Source organism: Melanotaenia boesemani, chromosome 11 (assembly GCF_017639745.1).
Source record: "Melanotaenia boesemani isolate fMelBoe1 chromosome 11, fMelBoe1.pri, whole genome shotgun sequence".
Taxonomy (NCBI): domain Eukaryota; kingdom Metazoa; phylum Chordata; class Actinopteri; order Atheriniformes; family Melanotaeniidae; genus Melanotaenia; species Melanotaenia boesemani.
Genome location: NC_055692.1, coordinates 5,449,899 through 5,471,288, shown reverse-complemented (window position 1 = coordinate 5,471,288; position 21,390 = coordinate 5,449,899). Strand labels below are relative to the sequence as shown.

General features: G+C 39.4%; 1 protein-coding gene across 1 annotated transcript; it reads left to right on the top strand.

Moving 5' to 3' along the window:
- The first annotated feature begins 767 nt into the window (after nucleotides 1–767).
- On the top strand, nucleotides 768–18,492 carry LOC121649296 (gastrula zinc finger protein XlCGF57.1-like). The gene is made up of 4 exons (XM_042000006.1): nucleotides 768–852; nucleotides 951–1,023; nucleotides 15,856–16,893; nucleotides 17,482–18,492. Exons 3-4 carry the CDS (start codon nucleotides 15,958–15,960, stop codon nucleotides 18,217–18,219), a joined length of 1,674 nt encoding a protein of 557 aa, XP_041855940.1. The 5' UTR covers nucleotides 768–852; nucleotides 951–1,023; nucleotides 15,856–15,957; the 3' UTR covers nucleotides 18,220–18,492.
- Nucleotides 18,493–21,390: the final 2,898 nt, after the last annotated feature.

The window sequence follows — 21,390 nt, the reverse complement described above, 5'->3', positions numbered from 1 at the left end:
TAGAAATGTAGCATCGGAGCTCCATTCCTTAGCTGTGAGGTTGTAAGGATCTATGTTAGTGATTGTTGACAATTTGGCCAAATATCGATCCCGGGCTTAAGTTTGTTCCTGTACGGTATCCTCTCGTCATTCTTCTTTTTATCTATATTGGTAACTGAGTAAACGGTTTTAAAACGTACCACTAACTAAAATACTGCTCTTCGTGTTGCTTGTTTTGTTGTCCCCCGTGTCCGTTAATGGAGAGAAACCAATTGAGATCAATTACAATTTTAATAATTTTAGTTAGAAGCAAAAAGTTTACATGAGCAATACCCCGCAGATATATCTGGAGATTCTAACTAGAAGCAGAAACAAGCGCTACGAGTTTCATTCAGTCTAAACACTTAATATGTGCTATCTTATTTTGTACTTCACTCTCTAGAAACCGGTCCAGTCTGGCTCAGACTCTGTATGTGTGTGTGTGTGCTGTTCTATTCGAATATTAAACAAACCATCTCTGTCAAAAGTCACTCCTTGTGTATGTGTGTGTGAGAGAGTCTGCTGTCTGTCCTGTTATGCAGCTTCAAGGCTGAGAGATAAGCATTGTCTTCTGCAGCTGTCATAAGCCATTATTTATGATTTGATTATACCCTTCCGTTACCGGACTCCCGTATGTGTCGCCTGTCTAATTGTTTTCTCATTCTCACAGTTTATATCCGAGATGCAACCAATAGGGCGCGAGGGCGGGGGTTGTTGCATGCTATCCGCTGGGGGAAAAAAAAATAATTAGACGAAGAAGAAGAAGACATCATCACTGCAACGTTGTGTTGTGTTTGTTGGTCAGAGAATACGTTTGATTTACGTCCTTTCAAGGTATTTTCTGCATTAATTAACACTTTAAACTACAGTTGGAAACTCCGACATATCTTGGATACTGACGATTGTCTGTTTCTCTCCTCTGTGGAGACCAGCTCGCTGGGAAGGAAAGATCGGACGGAAGAAGGATCGGACAAAGACGTTTTATCGAGGGAAGTCAGGAAGAAGGTGAGAGTTGTCCAGCCTGTAACAGGCTACGGAAAGCGCGTGGCTATTTCCAGTGGTCTGTGAGACGGCTGGTGAGGAGCTGCAGATTTATATTAAACATGACATGATGATCACTAGTTGATATTCTTCATCACCCTTTTTATGTAGCTGTAATAATGACCCTGGTACTACTTACTGTCAAAACTTGTTGCTGAGTTTCGTTAGAGCTGTTATATCTGCTGTTATATCTGCTGTTAGCTGAAACATAAAGCTACTGGTTATTCCAACCCTGGATAGAAAGTAGGTCGGGATTTCGTGCTATCATAGATAAAATATCAGGTAATATAATGTGCTGTGTTAAACTGACAGGTGGATTTTTTAATTCTTTGGCTGCTTGGTCTGTACTTACTGTCCACATTAGTCCTTGTCCAACTCAGAAACTGCTGCAGAAATGTGCCAGTAAGGAACATTTTATTAGTCCAGGTTAGATACTGATGAGGGAACATTTTAGCTTCCTTAAAACAAGTCAAAATGAGGCTATTTTCTATTCCATTTGCACAACAGCAGTGAAGTTGATTGTCAAGCAGTGTTGCTTCCTTAGTGGACAGTTTGGTTTTACAGAAGTGTTCCCTTCATTTTTTTTTTTAGTTGTGTATTTTTTATACTGTTGCGAGCAAATGCAACATTTCGTTCTGTATACAATGTGCACAGAATATAAGTTGAATGTTATTTTATTGACTTGTCCACTGTGTAACATGGCAGCTTAGTACAGATAAATTCCAGCGATTAAACATTACTCAGCCCTTTGATCACAGAAACAGAAATGTGAAAAATCTGTTGTAATCCTGGTTACTTGTGGCTTTCATTTTTATAGGATTGTTTATTTCCTCGAGGTCACTGTCTGCCCGAAAGAACATATTAATGTTGTTTTATATGAGCCAGCAAAGTTATTTATGTATGTACAGTTTAACAATGTGCTTGCATAATGTTACGTGTTAATCTTAGCTTTTATTTTATTCTAACTTCCAGGCCACCTGTTAACCTGTCTTAATCTTTTAGTTCTGAAGGAAAAATAACATGAATTGCCAAAATCCAATAATGGGACGGTTTTCTATGTAGTTTTTCTTATTTTTGTCTTTAGATTCTGGGAATAGGAAAGGAAATTAGATTCTGTTTTCCTTTTTACCAATTTTTGATTGTAAATGAAAAAAACTATGGTACTTCTGTTTTTTCAATTTTGCTTTTAACTAAAAAACAAAAAGCTTGAATGTACACGGACCTTGTCTGACTGTGATGTTTGGTGCTTGGTGAGGTTTAGTTGTTGAGAAAAATAAAACGTGGAAGGAAATTACTCAGGAGTGGATCTAGAAAATATTTATGGGGTGGTGAGTGGAAGGCAGGAATTTTTAATGGTTGCCAACACCCCTGAGGTTTTTGTGTCAGATTTTGATAACAAAAAGATCAACAGAAGAATATAGTTTGCACTAAAGTGTTCCTGCAGCTTCAGAGGCAACATTTATACAAAAACAAGTAAATAAAAACGTACCATAGAAGCTCTATGGACCAAGCTGCACTAAGGTGAGCATAAATGTATTTTGTGGAAATAAATGTTTTACTGGAACAAGGCGCTAAACTGGTTTTATTGTTCATTCAGAACACGTTCTCCCTGTTCTTTTCTCAGTAGTTTAAATTATTGTGGGTATTTTCTGAAAGCTGCAGGCTGTAGACTCTCTGTGCACCAACTTAAAGACTCACTAAATGTGAAGAGGACTGTTCAGATACAAGCTTTCTTTCTTTTTCTTTCTTTCTTTCTTTCTTTCTTTCTTTCTTTCTTTCTTTCTTTCTTTCTTATTTTGCAGTTACTCATCTAGTTAGAGAACAGCATGTTCTGTAATTAAATGTCAAGATTGAACAGTTGTACATGTGCATTCAGAAATTTCAAGAAAGTCAAATTAAGTTCACCTGTAAAGGTTATAGTGGATATTCAGTTTATTTTGACATCACACGTAAAGCTGAATTTTTATAACAATTTGTGTAGTGTACAGTCAGCAAGTTCTCCAATGAGATTCTTCCGCCCTGAACCCCACCTCCCCCTGATGTGGGCTGCTTCTGATTGGTCACCTGCCGGGAGAAGTTGTTGGGAGCGCACATATCATTTGTCTCGGTCATACATCAGCAGGACTTCATAGTAACTTCAGTAAAAAATGTCAACACAAAACATACAGCTGTACATGTTCGAGCCTGAATCAGACACCGAAAACAACTCACTCAAAAGCTATATCACAACTTTTAGCTGCTATTAGAACCAAGCTGTCATTATTTTAATTCTTTATATTATATAATGTAGTTTTTATTACCTTTTTTCTTCCATGCTGTTGCCGTCTGTGCTTGTGACTCCCTCCTCCCCCTCACTCTCTCTAAACAATCTTAGAAAGTTTTTTATTGCTGTATATTGTACACAAACATCTGCATAGAAACGGCCTCTTACACATTTTGTCTAAAAAGTACAACCAATAACAGATAATAAAGAAAATAAAAAATCTGCTGACTCACTGTTAATGTTGATAAATGATGGTTAAAAAAAATCATCTTCTCTCTTTCAGTAAGATGGTTTAGTTAAAAAAAAATCTACAGTAAAGCTAAATTTATGATCTACTATTTTAACCAGTGTGGAAGTAATTTTATCAATCACATTTACTCATACAATAACCACAAGTGTAATCATTCTTTTACTTGTAAAATGCATTTATTATTCTCAATTACATTTCATGATGTGTGTTTTCTTTTCCTTCTGATATAGAACATTGACGTTATTATTCTCCTGTTGGGTCATTGTATGTGAGGTCAGGCTGACCACTCTTTCAGATTCATGACGTGGGGAAAGATGAGACTGATAGGCAGCTGATAGAAAACAGTTGTTTAGAAGATTACAGCCTGATTGGGTGAGAATGGCGCCTTTCAATCTCCCTTTTTCCCACTATCAGTTTGGGAGGCTGATCTTCAGCTGGAACCAGGTTGAATAAAAACTGATGTTAATGATGCAAGAGCCAGAGTCTCTTTCTGGAGACAAACTAAGGCGGTTATAAAAGGGCTGTTTTGTTTGTGTTTTCATCACTTCATCATAATTTTGTAAACAGGTAGCATGTTCACAGCTAACTGTTAGCGTGTTTACCGCTAGCTCCTATGGATCAAACTTGGGGCCTATTTATGCTCCCCTAAATGGAGACGTCCGTTTCTAATGTTGTCATACGTGGCTGTCCTCTTACTTCTATGCGTGTTTTGCATTGCCATGGTTTTTAATTCAATTCCTCCACTAGTGGACAGTGCTTAGTTCAGAGTTCACACATGCGAGTTGACGTCAGTTTCAGAAACAGTTTGGGGGCGGTAAAGCACCGGTACGAAGTTGTTTCCAAATCCCCAACATGCCCTAAACATTCACATATAGTTTTCAAAAGCTTGTGCAGTTTCTACAGTTGTTGTCCTCGTCTTCATTCTTCTGCTTTTTTTCCCTTCCTGGTCCTCTTCTTCTTTTTTAGTTATTTCTTTTGCTGGTCGCATGTTCTCAGCACTGCCCCCACGATTTTTTGGTGGTATTGCTCCGCCTTCTATGTTAAGTGACGGATAGCTAAGCTCCCTAAAAACAGACCAAATTTCATGCGGAATGCTAGGAAAATTCATCCCAACACCAGAACACAATCAAGGAAGAACCAGAGAGTTATTCAATGTATACAATTTTACTTGCGAGGAGTGTATGCACCATACAGGTATGATACGGACACCGAGTTGTTTCACACATTACAAGGCATTATAAAGGGAGGTTCATGAAGTCCTTCCCTCGTACTTCAAACCTGAGGCTTCGCCAGACCCCATTTATACTGGGGCACAGTTCATTTATACTGGGGCACATGCCCCAGTATAAATGAACTGTGCCCCAGTATAAATGCTGTGATTAATTTTCGACAATAAATATTTATTATGCATTAATTCAGATGACTCAGACGGGAGAAGATATATATTTCAACTCAAACAGATCAGGGGCGCATTCTGTCACTGCATGTTACCGTGCACGAGCAGCAGGTGAACCACACACACGTCACACAGCTCTCCCGTGTGTTGGGTGTGGTGAGCAGATACCGCAGTTTGAGGTCTCGTAACGTGTCACAAAAACAGTCAATTTTATGTTATGTTTAGAAATGAAACGAAAATACCTTACACTAACCGAAACATATTATTGCGAGACTTCTGTAGATGGATATCAGAAAATTCTTCACCTGAAGCAGAGACAGGGAAGCAGCAAGGAGAGATGAGAAAGATAGAGGTAAGAGCACAGTTAAATCAGTTTTAGGCTGGATTTTCAACAGATATTTGCACTGGAGCTATCGTTTAGGGACCATCAATAAATGACAGGCTTTCCATGAAACTGAAATTCTCATAAAAGACATAAAACAATATTTACATATATAAATATATATATAAACAAGCCTGTTAATGACCCAGTGATTTGAGTCAGGTGTGTTGCATCAGGGTAAAATCCAAAACCTGCAGGACAGTAGCTCACGAGAACCGGAGTTGGAGATCCCTGTTCTAAACCAAGGGACCCAGTAACTTCAAACCAAAGCAGAATTGAAGCAGATGATCACCCAAACGAGACACAACTCTTCCTGATTTTCTTAAAACTGAGTCACAGTCAAGTGATTGACCACTTTGTGGAATTGAAAAATATGCAGTTCGCTTTAATGCTGAAATTAAACAAACTGTTCAGAAAGAGTTGACCTACCAACCTGAAAACCAGGTAATAACCATTACTGTGGAATGTGTATGAAGAGAGTTCTGACCTGCCATCGTTTGTTATGGCATTTATGCTTTTGCTGCCATGTTTTAAGTGTTCATGTTTGTTAAAAGAAATATGTTCTTACACTCTTTAATATCTCAATTAGTATTTTTGGTCGGAATGTGGCAGTGGCATGGGGCAGTGTGTGTGTGTGTGTATGGGAGACGGGGGATATGTGCCCCAGTAGAGCTTTATGCATAGCAACACCCCTGCATCAAACACTTCAGAATTACACAATTTCAGGTTTCTAGGTTTCAGCACTTTCTAGTAAGATAAGAAACAGGGAGTCAAGCAGTCTTCTTTTCTTGCCCAATCACGTCTTTTCTTCTTATCCACAGCTCGACCTTGGTTCCCAGCATAAACCAGCACACTCATACAGAAATACCGTTGAGTATATTTCTGTCTCTAAATTATTAAAATACAGACTGGTACAGAGTAGATACAGAGTAAATGCAAAGTTGATTCTGAAAACAATGAAATGATTGGTTCAAAGTATAATAATGAGTCATTAATAAAATCACAATCAAATATAATAAACATAATGATAATCCATATGATTTTCTTTATAGTAACCAATGCATGACGACGGACTAAACTGTCCATTCATCTGCCTTCTGCATCGAGCATAAATGGGCCTTTATTGGTTTTGCTGGGTCTCTTACAACAAAAGCTCAGTGATATGTAAGCAGTACAACTTACTACAGTTTCTGCTATCACCATCATCATCCACAGCAGATGAAGAAGGTGCTGTGGATGAAACTGGGTGGTATCGTGGGGTGAGAGATGTTCATGACAACCACAGAGCCAATACAAACAACTTGCATGTATTTATCTTTACCCCTGACCACTTGTTTGTTTCAGTGCTGTGTTGTGTTTGGTCAACATATAAAGTTGAGATAGTAATAAGCTTATCTTCTTCATATGAACTTATCTGCAACATTATTTTATATTTTATACAACACTGCTCTTCTTGTTGACTGAGGTATTGTACATGCACTAGGGCTGCGTGATATTAGGAAAACATATGCAATAACACGGTTGAAAGTTGCAGTGGCGATATGATCTGTGATAAAATAAAGCTGCTGCTCTGCTGTTTTCTCATACAGAGCTCCACTGGTAAAACTCTCATGCACAGACGTCTTTATAGCTGTGCTATAATAACGCTAGTAACATGTGTAAGCTACTGCTAGATTTGAGTAACTCTTCCTAATGAAAATATTTTGGTCAGAAACACAAACAGATCATGTACTATAGTGTCCCTCAGCCTAAAGACTAGATATAAAATAGAAAATTGACAGCCTTTGCAAAAGTCTGAAGATGTTTCTTTACCAACTTTTGATAAATTATACACGACATTCTTTTATAGTCCAGTGTGGATTGTAAAAAGCAGTTTCTCTCAGATGAAGCAGAGTTTTAGACATTAATGGAACCATCACTACTATGAGTGTTACGACCCGGCCCTGCTAGGTGATATGAGGTGCAAAAAAAAGTACTGCGGACAGGTGGTAAAAAAGGGAGCTAATGGATTATTTTTGTTGCAGGTAGCAACGAAAAACAATTCAAACGGGTGCTGAATCACACGTGTTGGGGGTGGTGAACCTGCTTAAACCAAAAACAATAACCAAAAGGCTCCAAAATTTAAAACTTAACCAAAAATATTATATACAACCACAAAAACCTAAACTAGCCCAACACATTCTACTTGTAACATATAACACATCTAACTATAAATATATGAAAGAGAAGCCAAAAGGGCTTTAAGTCTTAAAAAACAAAGATAAAGAAAACAAGACTATACAAAAAAATGCAGACCACAAAAGCCAAACAGTTTTAACACTGTTGGCACAAATTCTAATCTACCTAATCAACACCACCAAACCAGAGTCCACAATTATAACCATAAGAGTTCAGCAGGTCAAGGGCAGACTGTCTGTGAAAATAGTTGCCAATGAGTCCACAGCTGCAGCCAGTATATATTTCCCCAGAGTGTTTTTTTAAAGGCAAAGGCAAATGTATTTGTAAAGCACATTTCATGTACAAGACAATTCAAAGCGCTTTACATAAATCATTACAGCAGGGTGCAGACAAGTGCATAAATAAATAAATATATATATATATATATATATATATATATATATATATATTAAAAGAAATGCAATTAATGAAATAAAAGCAGAAGGAATATGCTAAAATAGATAAAATGCAAGAAATAAAGTTAAAGACAATATTATAAACATGATTCCAGCTTAAAAGAGCCAGATGCAGATTTTGATTTCTAAATAAAACCTTTTGAAATGCAGCAGAGAACAGGTGGGTCTTTAACCTGGATTTAAATAAACTGAGGGTTTCAGCTGATCTGAGGCTTTCTGGGAGTTTGTTCCAGACATGTGGAGCATAGAAGCTGAATGCAGCTTCTCCATGTCTGGTTCTGACTCTGGGAACTGATAAGAAACTGGAAACAGATGACCTGAGGGTTCTGGTAGGTTCATCCTAGGTCAAGAGATCACTGATGTATTTTGGTCCTAAACCATTCAGAGCTTTATAGACCAGCAGTAGAATGCTAAAATCTATTCTCTGACGAACAGGCAGCCAGTGTAAAGACCTCAGAGCTGGACTGGTGTGGTCCACTTTCTTGGTCTTAGTGAGGACTCGAGCAGCAGAGTTCTGAATCAGCTGCAGGTGTCTAATTGATTTTTTAGGTAGACCTGTAAAAATACTGTTACAGTAATCAAGCCGACTAAAGATGAATGCATGGACTAGCTTTTCCAGGTCCTGGTGAGACATCAGATCTTTTACCCTTGATACAATCTTAAGGTGATAGTAGGCTGATTTTGTAATTCCCTTAATGTGTTTTTCAAAGTTAAGGTCTTAGTCCATCAGTACACCCTGATTTCCGGCCTGGTTTGTGGTTTTTAGGTGTATAGACTGAAGCTCTGTGGTGACCTTTAATCGTTTCTCTTTCGCACCAAAGACAATCACCTCAGTTTTGTTTTTGTTTAACTGAAGAAAGTTCAGACACATCCAGTCATTAATCTCCTCAATGCATTTACCAAGAGCCTGTACAGGGCCTTGGTCTCCTAATGACATTGTAATATATATCTGTGTGTCATCTGCGTAGCTATGGTAACTAATGTTGTTGTTCTTTATAACCTGTGCCAGTGAGAGCATGTAGATGTTAAACAGAAGAGGCCCCAGGATGGAACCTTGGGGAACTCCACATGTAATTTTTGTCTGCTCAGATCTAAAGTTACCTATTGACACAAAGTACTTTCTATTCTCTAAATAAGATTTAAACCAGTGTAGCGCAGTGCCAGAGAGGCCCGCCCAGTTCTCCAGTCGTTTAAGCAATATATTGTGGTCAACTGTATTAAATGTAGCACTGAGGTCCAGTAAGACTGAGACTGACATTTTTCCAACATCTTTATACAAACATATGTCATTAATGACTTTGGTCAGAGCAGTCTCAGTGCTGTGGTGCTGTCTAAAACCTGACTGGAAGACATTGTAGCAGTTGTTTTGTGTTAAAAAGTCTTTTAGCTGATGAAAAACGTCTTTTTCAATTATCTTACTTAGAAAAGGAAGATTTGAGATCGGCCTGTAGTTGCTCATTTGTGTCTTGTCTAGGTTGTACCTTTTTAGCAGGGGTTTGATTACAACTGTCTTTAAAAGTTCTGGGAAAACACCAGGGATTAAACTGTGTCATGGTGCTTAAACTGGTTTTCAATGGACACAGTATGTCTGTTAAACCTGCTTTTGATAAACCAACTACTTGTCTGATATTTTTTTCCATGAAAAATTTGGCAAACTCATTGCAGGCCTTGGTGGAATAAAGTTCAGGTGCTATTGACACAGGAGGGTTTGTTAACCTGTCAACAATAGCGAATAAGACCCGAACTTTATGATAGTTTTTGCTAATAATGTCAGAGAAATAGGACTTTCTTGCATTCTTCAGTTGTAGATTATAAGAGTGAAGTTTCTCTTTATACACGTCATAATGAACCTGTAGATTTATTTTTCTCCATCTGCGCTCGGCTTTCTGAGACTCTCTTTTTCCATGCTCTACCAGTGTGGAATTTCTCCATGGAGACTTTTTCTTTCCAGAGACAACTTTCACCTTAATAGGAGCAATGACATCCATAATACTTAACATTTCAGCATTAAAACTAGTGACAAGATCATTGGCTGAACCGCCTGACAGGCCAGGTGTTGAAGAGAAGACCTGGTTAAACATCCCAGTCGTGTTTTTAGTTATGCAGCGTTTTGTGATCATCTCTGTTGAGACATTTGTGTGAACAGAAACTGTACACTCAAAGAAAACACAGTAATGATCAGACAGGCCCAGGTCACACACAGTAACCTTGGAAACATCCAAACCCTTCGAAATCACCAAGTCTAGAGTGTGTCCTTTAATGTGTGTGGGCTCTGTTATATGCTAAGTCAGCCCAAAGTTGTTACCCAGATCTTTAGTCGCTTTGTCCTGAGGATTGTCTACATGGATGTTAAAATCGCCAACAATAATTACACAGTCAAAATCCAAACAGATTGTAGCCAGCAGTTCACTATACTCTTCATAAAATTCTGCGCAGTGCTCTAGTGGTCTATAGAAATTTAGATATATTATTTTATAATAAGCTTTCAACTGAAGAGCCACATAATCAAAAGATGTAAAACTTCGAAGAGATAACTACTTACACTGAAATGATTCATTAAATAAAACTGCAACCCCCCCTCCTCTCCTGTTTAGTCTGACCTCACTGATAAAACTAAAGTTGGGAGGGGTTGACTCTATCAGAGTGACTGCGTTGTTATCTTGGTTTAACCAAGTTTCTGTTAAAAACATAAAATCAAGGTTGTGCTCAGTTATAAAACTTAGAAACTTAGAAACCTTTTAGAAAGCAGCTGTCTGTGTTCTGACTGAGCTACTTTTCTCCTTCTGTTGCCAAACAGTACAGATATTTTTGAACCTTCTAATAAACAGGGGTCCAGCTGGACCTGGGAAAAATCACGACTGCTGTTATCTACACAGCCTGGACCCTCCACACATCATACATCCGAAACATGAAGCTGGCATGGTGGTACAGGAGGGGCTGGGTGCCCCCCCTTTAGCCGCCCCTGTGGGGGGTTTATGGGGGACAGAAACATACTGTGGCATGGGGTTAGTTTGGTCACAAAAGTGACCAGCTCTTTCATCTGGGAGGTGAAGTCCAGGAGGGGTGGGGAGGATGGGGAGGGGGATGGTGACTTGGATGGAGTATGATGAGAGGAAGGAGGTGGGTCCTCGTTGAGAGCTTTGGGGCTTTCTTCGGGAGGGGGCTGAGGTGTTTTTTTTCTTAAGGTTTCCTCTAGGCTCTGTCTTATCACGCTGTTTTGGTTTCTCTTGTCTGGCGTCCTTGTCCGAGGGAACAGAGTGTCTGTTCAGAAAATCAAACAGGTTGGAGGCGAACAGCTTCACTCCTGACCTGTTCAGGCAGAATCCATCCATCTTAAAAAAAAGTGCCTGCGGTCCCAGAAGAAGCTGAAGTTGTCTATGAAATTAACTGGATGTGTGGTACATACAGCCAACAGCCATGCATTCAGACTAAACAGCCTACTGAATCTCTCCACTCCTCCTCTGATGGGGGGGAAAGGGCCACTGATGAATGTCCGGGCATCCAGATAGCTGATCGTATCCAGCAGTTCAGTAAAATCCTACTTCAGCACCTCAGATTGTTGTTTCACAACATCATTCGAACCCACATGCAGGATGAGGTTTTCCACAGTTGGGTGTGCTGCCACAATTTGCGTAATTTTGCCTCTCACATCTGATACCAAATCCTTGGGAAAGCACAGTACTTTTGTACGTTTTCCACACACATTTCTCACGTCTTTCACACTGAAGTCACCAACAATCAGAGTCTGAGGCCCAGCTTGTCGCCTTTTACTTTCTGACTTGTTCTTTGGTCTTACCCTGGTGTGTAGGGAGATTTCATTTTGGTCATTGGATGTGGATTCAGAATGCTGCAGCAGTGGCGCAAACCTGTTCTGTAGCTGCATGTCCGGTTGTTGTGGAGAGGATTTATTAGTTTCCTTCTGATAACTGGTGGCATCTTGCAGCTAGTTAGCTTTAGCTCCTGAGTAACTGTAGATAAGGCTTCTGCTATTTGTAGGCCACGCTAACGTGACACTGACAAGATTGTAAGTCTTAAAAAAAATAGCAGTATCCAACCAAATCTACCACAAAATACAGTCCCAGTGATTAATGAGTATCCAGGAGCCGTTGCTCATGAGTTTCTTGAGTAGAAAAATAACAATATTGGCAGAAAAATGCAGGCAGAGGGGAGAGCGAAGCAGCAAGCGTTAGTAGGGGACAGAAGCAGGAAGCAGTAGTTTTAACACACTAGAGCTAGAACAGGGCATAGCTCATGTGCAGATGAAGGCTCATTGCGTTTCGAAGAAAAGAAGATGGCTGAGAATTCACAGCGAGGCAAGAGAGAAACCTTTGTTTGGACTGATAAAGAAGTGGAGCTTCGTCGAGTTATGCTGGACTATAAAACCAATGGGACTGGGAATTTGTGCAAAGTAAATACGCAGATATTCTGCTTGACTTCAAGGCACAGTATCCAGAAGGGACAGGCATCGATTCCCCTCATGACATAAAAACCATCACCAGAGTCCAGGATACCGCCAAAATTAAAAACATACACGCAACATACAGGCAGGGTGTGGAGACTTGACGTTGGAGTGGCCAGGGACATGTGGAGCTGCTTTTTTTGAGCTGTGTGAGGAGGTTTGGGGTGGTTCTCCCGCCACCTGCCGCATAAACAGCGCCATCGACTCATCATGAAGTGGAAGAGTTGAGTCTTGAGGAGTCGAGCAGTACATCACCTTCCAAACAGTTCAGCACAGAGTCGCCTCAGTCCGCTGAATCCACTGACTGTCTCCCACTCTCTGTAGTTAAACAGCGCCGGGATATGCTACAGGTATGTTCACAATCATTTGAAACTTATCAAGTATTTTCGCATCTAGCGATGCACTTTTAAAACGTTATACTGCACCCTTTTTTTCCTTTGTATGTATTCTACTTTTAATAAACGGGGACCTTCATGTAGTGATGATGATTTGCATTGTCTCCAAACATTTTGCAACTTTCCGTTGGTCATATTTTTTCTAATGCAGTCACTTGACTCCTCTGCTGCATTCTAGACAGCTTGACGACCATAAAGCTGAGAGGTTGAAGAGGAAACTTCCAGGTGACCCACTAGCTCTGGGGGACCTGCAGGTGAAGAAGAGGATGTTGAGAGCTGATGGAGGAATCTTCAAGACGCTCAGCACAGACCATGGGTCAGATAAATGGCAACATGACCCAGATTAACGACAACCTTGCAAACATCAACACCAACATTCGAGAAGATTTTTGTTGATGCGTCAGTTGCTTGTTCCACCTCAAGGTGTACAGTCTTTCAGTGGGAGTAGTGGATATGGACAACACTCTTCCACCTTCTTTCCTATGACCCCACAGCACGCTACACCAGCCCTTCATTTGCAGAACATGCACAACACCCACCTGAAATGTCAAAGCAACATTTTTCATACAAACACACACTTTTTTCAGAGGACAAAGTTCAGCTGTGACTGCATTCTTACTAAATTTATATGTGTACTTATAGTATTATTATACTATTATTAGTATTATAACTATTATTGTTATTACTATTGCTATTATGTTATTATTATAAGTGTTATTATTCAGCATATACCGTTGCTGCTACAATTATATAGTTATTCTTACATTGTTATTATTATTATTATTATTAGCATAGGCCATTGCTGCTACCATTATATACTGTTATTGCATTGTTACATTTGCTATTATTATCATATCACAAGTGCCCTTAAATGTATTTTCTATTTTTATACTTTTAAAAATTCATATTAAGCATATGTTAAGCACCTTGTTTTATAATAGGATTTTGAAAGGTTTCTGCAATATTTTGTTTTATTTGCACAGTTGTACATGACAAATGGTACTTTGTAAATAAAGCATTTTGGTCACAACAAATGCATTGTCTCCCAGGATAAGGAATCTCAAGAGTTTTTTTTTTTTTTTTTTGCTGTTTGCTGGATAAAGTTTACTCATGAGAGCACAGTTTAGCTTCCAGATTAAAGAATAAACACACACACACACATTAATTAATATATATGTGATGTACATAGATAGATAGATAGATAGATAGATAGAACAAGATTGTTCAACCACAACCTCTTTTCTAGCCTCACAGATGTTGTGTAGAACAAAACATGCATATATAACAATGGGCAGATCGTTTAAATTTATGTCCATAGGCCTTCTAAGGGCCGCAAATCTAGCCTTAAGGCGACCAAAAACACACTCTATGACCAGGTGAGCCCTGAATAAAGTCAGTCCAAAGTATTGCTCCAGAGGCATGGAACCACCGTTAGCGTACTTCTCCATTAGGTACGGCAGCAGTGGGTATGCAGGATCACCTAGCAGGAAAATCTGGATGGCTTCTTTGTCATCCATAATCTGGTTTTTCAGAGACGTTATTTTTCCAGTCTTCAAATAAGAGTTCACCTTCAAATTGGCAAATACTCAAGCATCACGAGCACTATGCAAACATTTTGAAATCTATATCTGTAATCACAGACTGCCTAGACATTAAGAGAAAATTTACCCTTTCTGTTCATGTAGTCCAGGGGTAGCCAACGTCGGTCCTCGAGGGCACCAATCCAGCAGGTTTTCCAGATTTCCGTGCTCCAACACACCTGACTTAAACTAACGAGTCATTGTGAAGATCCTTATAGGCTGTTGGATCTATTTAATTTGAGTCAGGTGTGCTGGAGCAGGGAAATCTGGAAAACCTGCCGGATTGGTGCCCTCAAGGACCGACGTTGGCTACCCCTGATGTAGTCCATGGGGTTCATGTGTGGCTGTTTGATTTCGATGTGGATGCCATCAACTGCACCAAGACAGTGTGGTATGTCATGGGCTCATTGGAAACCCATAACTAGCTCCTCCGCCTCGGGCTCAGTGGTCGGTAGTGAGATGTATTTTGGACAAAAGGTGGGTGGCGATCGCTTTGCAGGTTTCTCCAACAATGCTAGACACAGCCTGTCACAACACACCAAACGCATTAGCTGTCTTCCATAGCCTTCCCTCGTCACTCAGGTAGGACAGCGTTATTGCAGTCCGCTTTATAGGATTGATTGAAGACCTCATGTTTGTGGATTGCCGGTGTACAGGCGGGGATGTTCAGTCAAAGCAACAATAGAGGGCTTGGACATTCTAAAGTTTTCCCTCCATTCGTTGTTCACGACAACGCTGTCTACAAAATTATCCCACCAAGTGCTGCATCTGACATACGCCTTTCTCCATATCCGCTTGCTCCCGCTGTTGATGGTACAGTAGCACGATACTGTGTTGTAACAGCAGTGCATTTTGTTGCAAAAGCTGTATAGAAGCCAGGACTGTCTGGAGCAGCACCACAACACACCAATGCCATCTTTGTTGTTGTGTTTGGTGCGTGTTCGTTGCATTGACATCATATCCTCTAGTGGTGCAGTTACGCTGTCTGCACAGTACCACAGATGGTAGAGGACTCAAACCTATCCACTTTGGTACCTGGCTTCAGACATGATAGGTTTCATAGAGGCTAATCCCTGGCTTTGTGGGGATGAAAGGGTGGTCTGCTAAAATACTTTTGTGGTTTTACTGCAATCCGGTGTCGTAAGGATGGCCCCTAAATGTCCATTTGATTCATCATTTACGTGCACAGCATGAATGCCTAGCAGCGTTCAGAACAGCGTCACATCACTTCCTTAAAATATGCACGTAGGGACTACTACTTATCGCAATTTAGTCAGTTATTGCAATATGTTTATTGCAAAAGCTATTATAGTGATTTTCAATATTTTGTGCAGCCTGTAGACATTGGTGTGACTTGAAGAAGCTCTGAGGGGATGAGGTGGGAATTTTTCTGCTGCATGATCTTTATCTTTCTTTTTCATTTCATTGTTTCCTGCAGATGTGCAGCAGCTGTTGGTGATTACAGAGGGGTTCCTTGTAAACGGAAACAGCACAAGTACAACTTAGAGTCCCATCTCATAAAAGTGGAACCAGAGGAACTATGGCCCAATCTGGATGGAAAGCAGTTGATGATGGGATGGTGGAGAGTGTCACCAGTTTACCGATGATGAAAGCTCCTCTGAAGAGTGAAGATGATGATGATAAAGAAGCTCAGCCTTGGTCATATACAGCCCATCTCCATCAAACCAAAACTGAAGGCAACATAGAGGTAGAGGCTCCAACCAACAACCCAGCTAAACTGATTAAATCAGAAACTGATGGAGAGGACTGTGGAGGACCAGAAATAACCAGTAACCCAGACCCAAGCAGTTTTTTACAACTAAATAGTGACAATAACGCTTCAGGCTTTTCTGAGATGCAACATTTGTCACATTTTGGACCTGAAATGGAAGATGGTGATAAGGGCTGGAATGACAACAAGGCACATGGATCAGGTGTATACAGTAATGTAGAGTGTAACACGGCCACCTCACTAAGCTTCTCTGAATGTGGTGAAGAGTTTCATGACCAACAATCTCTCCAGAGACACTTAACAAAAAGGTCTTTGAGCTGTTTGAACAGAAAGAAATGTTTTAGAGTGACACACAATGTAAATATCCAGGAAAGAGACCATACAGGGAAAGAAACAGTTCAGTGTGATGTTTGTGGTACAATCTTTGGTCATAAAAAACAACTTAGTATGCACATGAAAGTCCACACAGGAGACAGACTGTTCAGCTGTAATGAATGTGGACATAGATTTAGTGAAAAGTCAAGCTTAAACAAACACATGAGAATCCACACAGGAGACAGACCCTTCAGCTGTGATAAATGTGGACATACTTTTAGTCAGAAGACACACTTAACTCGACACATGAAAATCCACACAGGAGACAGACCCTTCAGTTGTGATGAATGTGGACATAAATTTAGTCAAAAGACACACTTAACTCGACACATGAGAATCCACACAGGAGACAAACCATTCAGCTGTGATGTATGTGGACATAGATTTAGTGAAAAGTCAAGCTTAAACAAACACATGAGAATCCACACAGGAGACAGACCTTTCAGCTGTGGTGAATGTGGACAAAGATTTAGTCAAAAGACAAGCCTAAACACACACATGAGAATCCACACAGGAGACAGACCTTTCAGCTGTGATGAATGTGGACATAAATTCAGTGAAAAGTCAAGCTTAAACAAACACATGAGAATCCACACAGGAGACAGACCTTTCAGCTGTGATGAATGTGGACATAGATTTAGTAGAAAGTCAAGCCTAAACACACACATGAGAATCCACACAGGAGACAGACCATTCAGCTGTGATGCATGTGGACATAGATTTAGTGAAAAGTCAAGCTTAACCAAACATGTGAGAATCCACACAGGATACAGACCATTCAGCTGTGATGAATGTGGACATAGATTTAGTGAAAAGTCATGCTTAAACAAACACATGAGAATCCATACAGGAGACAGACCATTCAGCTGTGATGAATGTGGACATAGCTTTAGCGAAAAGTCAAGCTTAACCAGACACATGAAAATCCACACGGGAGACAGACCTTTCAACTGTGATGAATGTGGACATAGATTTATTCAAAAGATACACTTAACCCAACACATGAGAATCCACACAGGAGACAGACCATTCAGCTGTGATGAATGTGGACATGGATTTAGTAGAAAGACACTCTTAAATCAACACATGAGAATCCACACAGGAGACACACCATTCAGCTGTGATGAATATGGACATAGATTATGTAGAAAGACAAACCTAAACACACACATGAGAATCCACACAGGAGACAGACCATTCAGCTGTGATAAATGTGGACATAGATTTAGTGAAAAGTCAAGCTTAACCAGACACATGAGAATCCACACAGGAGACAGACCTTTCAGCTGTGATGAATGTGGACATAGCTTTAGTCAAAAGTCAAACTTAAACAACCATATGAAAATCCACACAGGAGACAGACCTTTCAGCTGTGATGAATGTGGACATAGCTTTAGTAGAAAGACACTCTTAAAACAACACATGAGAATCCACACAGGAGACAGACCTTTCAGCTGTGATGAATGTGGACATAGAGTTAGTCAAAAGTCAAACTTAAACAAACACATGATAATCCACACAGGAGACACACCATTCAGCTGTGATGAATGTGGACATAGATTTAGTCGAAAGACAAGCCTAAACACACACATGAGAATCCACACAGGACAGAGACCATTTCCTTGTGAGGTTTGTGGTGAATTATTTAGGTGGCATCAATCTTTAAAAGGACACATGCGCATCCACACAAAATAGAAGAGGCACAGTTTAAGGATATTGATGCAAATATGTAAATAATGTGTTTATATGTGTAGATATGTGCTGGTTGTGGAAGAAATTTCCTTATTATGGGTGCCTATGCTATAAGCATTGAGGCACACATATTACTATCGCTCTGTGTATATTGCGCTTATAATTCTCCCATTTCTGCTTGGAACTTTGGCCCCTATCTCCTCCCACAGTTTTGACTGTACCCCCACAAAAGGTATATTAAAGCATGTGTCTCAATCTCGAACGGTGTGCTATGACTTTTCTCGTACTAAAGTCTTAGATGGTCAGCAGCATTCTGAAGGATGGTGTTCTACCATCCAAAAGAGATGTTTACACAAACCATCAAACATCTGGGGCTTCAGTTATAAAGCTGGTGTAGGTACAAAAAACAGCGTACTCCAAATATAGTCAACTTTTGGAATTTATAAAAACCAAACTTGCCGGGAGATTGGTTTCTACCTTCACGCAAACTCTAACCATGGCGTACGCTCAAAATCTGGGAAAACGGGAAATTGACACAAACGGTACAGGGTAAAATCAAGGAAATTATGAGGTGGAGAGTCTGGTACCAACATTAAAAGAAATTGTGAAAAGTAAGCTTTGGTAATTTATTCTGATCCAGCAGAGTGGGACAGACTGGAGGTCTAGAAGTGATGCAACACTTATGATACACACAAGAGGTGGATTTCCTTTATTTATTAATTTATTCTTACACAATTGTTACAATTTCCATCAAGACAGTCTATTTCCCGCAAGTCCTTGGCCACATTGTTAATAGCGTTGATCGTGCCGCTCTGCAGGACTTCCTTCTGCGTTTGCAGTGTGGAGTCTTTAGCCTGCCACCTGCTACCACAATTCTGCCTTTCTGACACAAGTAATACCCACGTCGTGTCCACCAATTAACCATTTTTACCTTTGTCAACATGGTCCATCAGGATCTCAGCCTCACAACCCCAAAAATTCCGCTTCTTCCCTCTTTTTTCCTCCTGAGCCATCATGGAAATGATGTGATGAATATGTATTACAGGTGTCCACCTGACCATTTATATCCACCTTGTGGGCGTGGGAAGGCGTTCCCGCACGTGCACCTGCTTTAGAGTTAATTCTGATTTATCAACGGAAACAGGTGTAGGGCGTGCATGCTGAAAAGTTTGTTTTGAAAATCTTGGTATCTATAAATGATATTGAACAAGAATTGAATCTAAAATGGCTCCCATTTTGTTCTTCAAAAGGCTGCATATTAACTTTGACCAGTGGTCTCATGTAAACCGTAACGTACCACATGGAGATTTTTTGAGGTTCTTTGCAGTCACATCCAAATACATTGGAAGACAAATATAAAAAGAAGAAAATGCATGCTATTTTGCCGTTAAGGATACAAACTGAAGGCCTGATCTATATTTCAACCAAGTAAACTAAGGATCCAACATCTGTCTAAAAACTGATGAATTAATAAATAAATTGCTTAGGTGAAGACAAATCCCTAACACTTAGTGAAAATGATGGAAATCGAAGCAGATTAAAGAAGCTTCTATTTAAACTGTCAGCAGATGTAACTATATGGAAATTAGTTTAAGTACGAGAAAGAAAAACCTTGAGCAACAATAGGACAAAGTTACGTTTGATCCACGACACACTGGAAAGTGCAGTATAAAATTATAATACATAAAGATACCGAAGGAAGTAAAACCTATTTCATAATGGTCTTATATCCATGGATATTTCAAACTGATTCTCATGTAAAGAGTCCATTAATTTATGATAATGGACACCTCATCGGGCATTATCCCTTACTTAATCGGTTGCACGAAATTAAACCAGATATAGTATTACTTCAAGAAACTGATTTATCAAACTCAACAATAGATCTCTCAACAGCCCAGTTTCTACATGTGTATTCAGTTTATTATAATTCTAGGCAGAGAGGAGTGGCATCTCTTGTTAATAGTAGGTTAAACTTAGACATAGATAAAACAATCACAGATCCAGAAGGCAGATTTATAATAGTTATTCTATCTATTAAAAATGTTAAGTTATGTATTGCAAATATATATGGTCCAAATGTTGATGACCCCTCCTTCTTTCACGCCTTCTTTACCTCTCTCTATAGTCACTCAGATAACACACAAATTATTGGAGGTGATTTTAACATTATATTGGACAAGCACAGTTCCACAGGAAGTCATCAAGTCTGGAAATCCTCAAACTGGTAAACAGTACATGAAGGATTTTGTTTTTTTGTGATGCTTGGCGCTATCACCACCCCATACTAAGAGAATACACCTTCTTCTCTTCAGTTCACCATTCCTATTCTAGATTAGATTATTTCTTAACTAGCTGCTTGCTGATGAGTGACATGTCAGAAATCAGAATCCATCCCATTACCATCAGCGATCACGCACCAGTATCATTCACTCTGAGAAATAAGAACAATAAACCAGCAATTAGAAACTAGAGATTTAATACGTCATTACATAAAGATCCAGAGTTTATCAGCTATTTTGAAAGAGAATGGTCCAAATATCTAGAAAACAACAACGTGCCAGAAACTTCAGCGTGTGCTCTTTGGGAAACTGGAAAAGCAGTAATGAGAGGGAAAATAATTTTCTTCTCTTCCCATAAGAAAAAGAAGGAAACTTTGAGAATTTAAGAGTTAGGACGCTTACCATGTCTCCCCAGAAGAACACACACTGAACGCTATAAGGAAAGCTAAACTTGAACTTAATGAAATAATAGATGAAAAAAACACAATTCTTGGTGCAAAGACTTTACTTGGAGAACTTTGAACATGGCAACAAATCTGGAAGGTTCCTGGCTAATCAGTTAAAAACAAACGAGGAGAAAACAATTTCCTCTGTCAAAGATCCAGTTACTGTCCAATTTTACTAATAAAGGTAGATCTTAAAATAATCAGCAAACCTCTTGCCAGAATGATTGAAAAAAAATAACCCATCTAATAATACATCCTTTAATAATACAGGCTTTATTAAATGTAGACATTCCTCTACTAACATGCATAGATTATTCTACTCTACATAATCTAGAATCTACAGTCATTTCTTTAGACGCAGAAAAAGCATTTGACCGAGTAAACTGGAAATTTGTATTTGCAACATTAAACAAATTTGGCTTTGGGCCATCTTTCATAGACTTGAT

What these genes read in the sequence shown, in the direction of transcription:
- LOC121649296 (XM_042000006.1), top strand. Translation starts at nt 15,958, where the DNA reads ATGGCCCAATCTGGATGGAAAGCAGTTGATGATGGGATGGTGGAGAGT. An exon ending in ACAAACCATTCAGCTGTGAT is followed by an intron (nt 16,894 to 17,481) that starts GTATGTGGACAT and finishes TTCAACTGTGAT; the next exon opens with GAATGTGGACATAGATTTAT.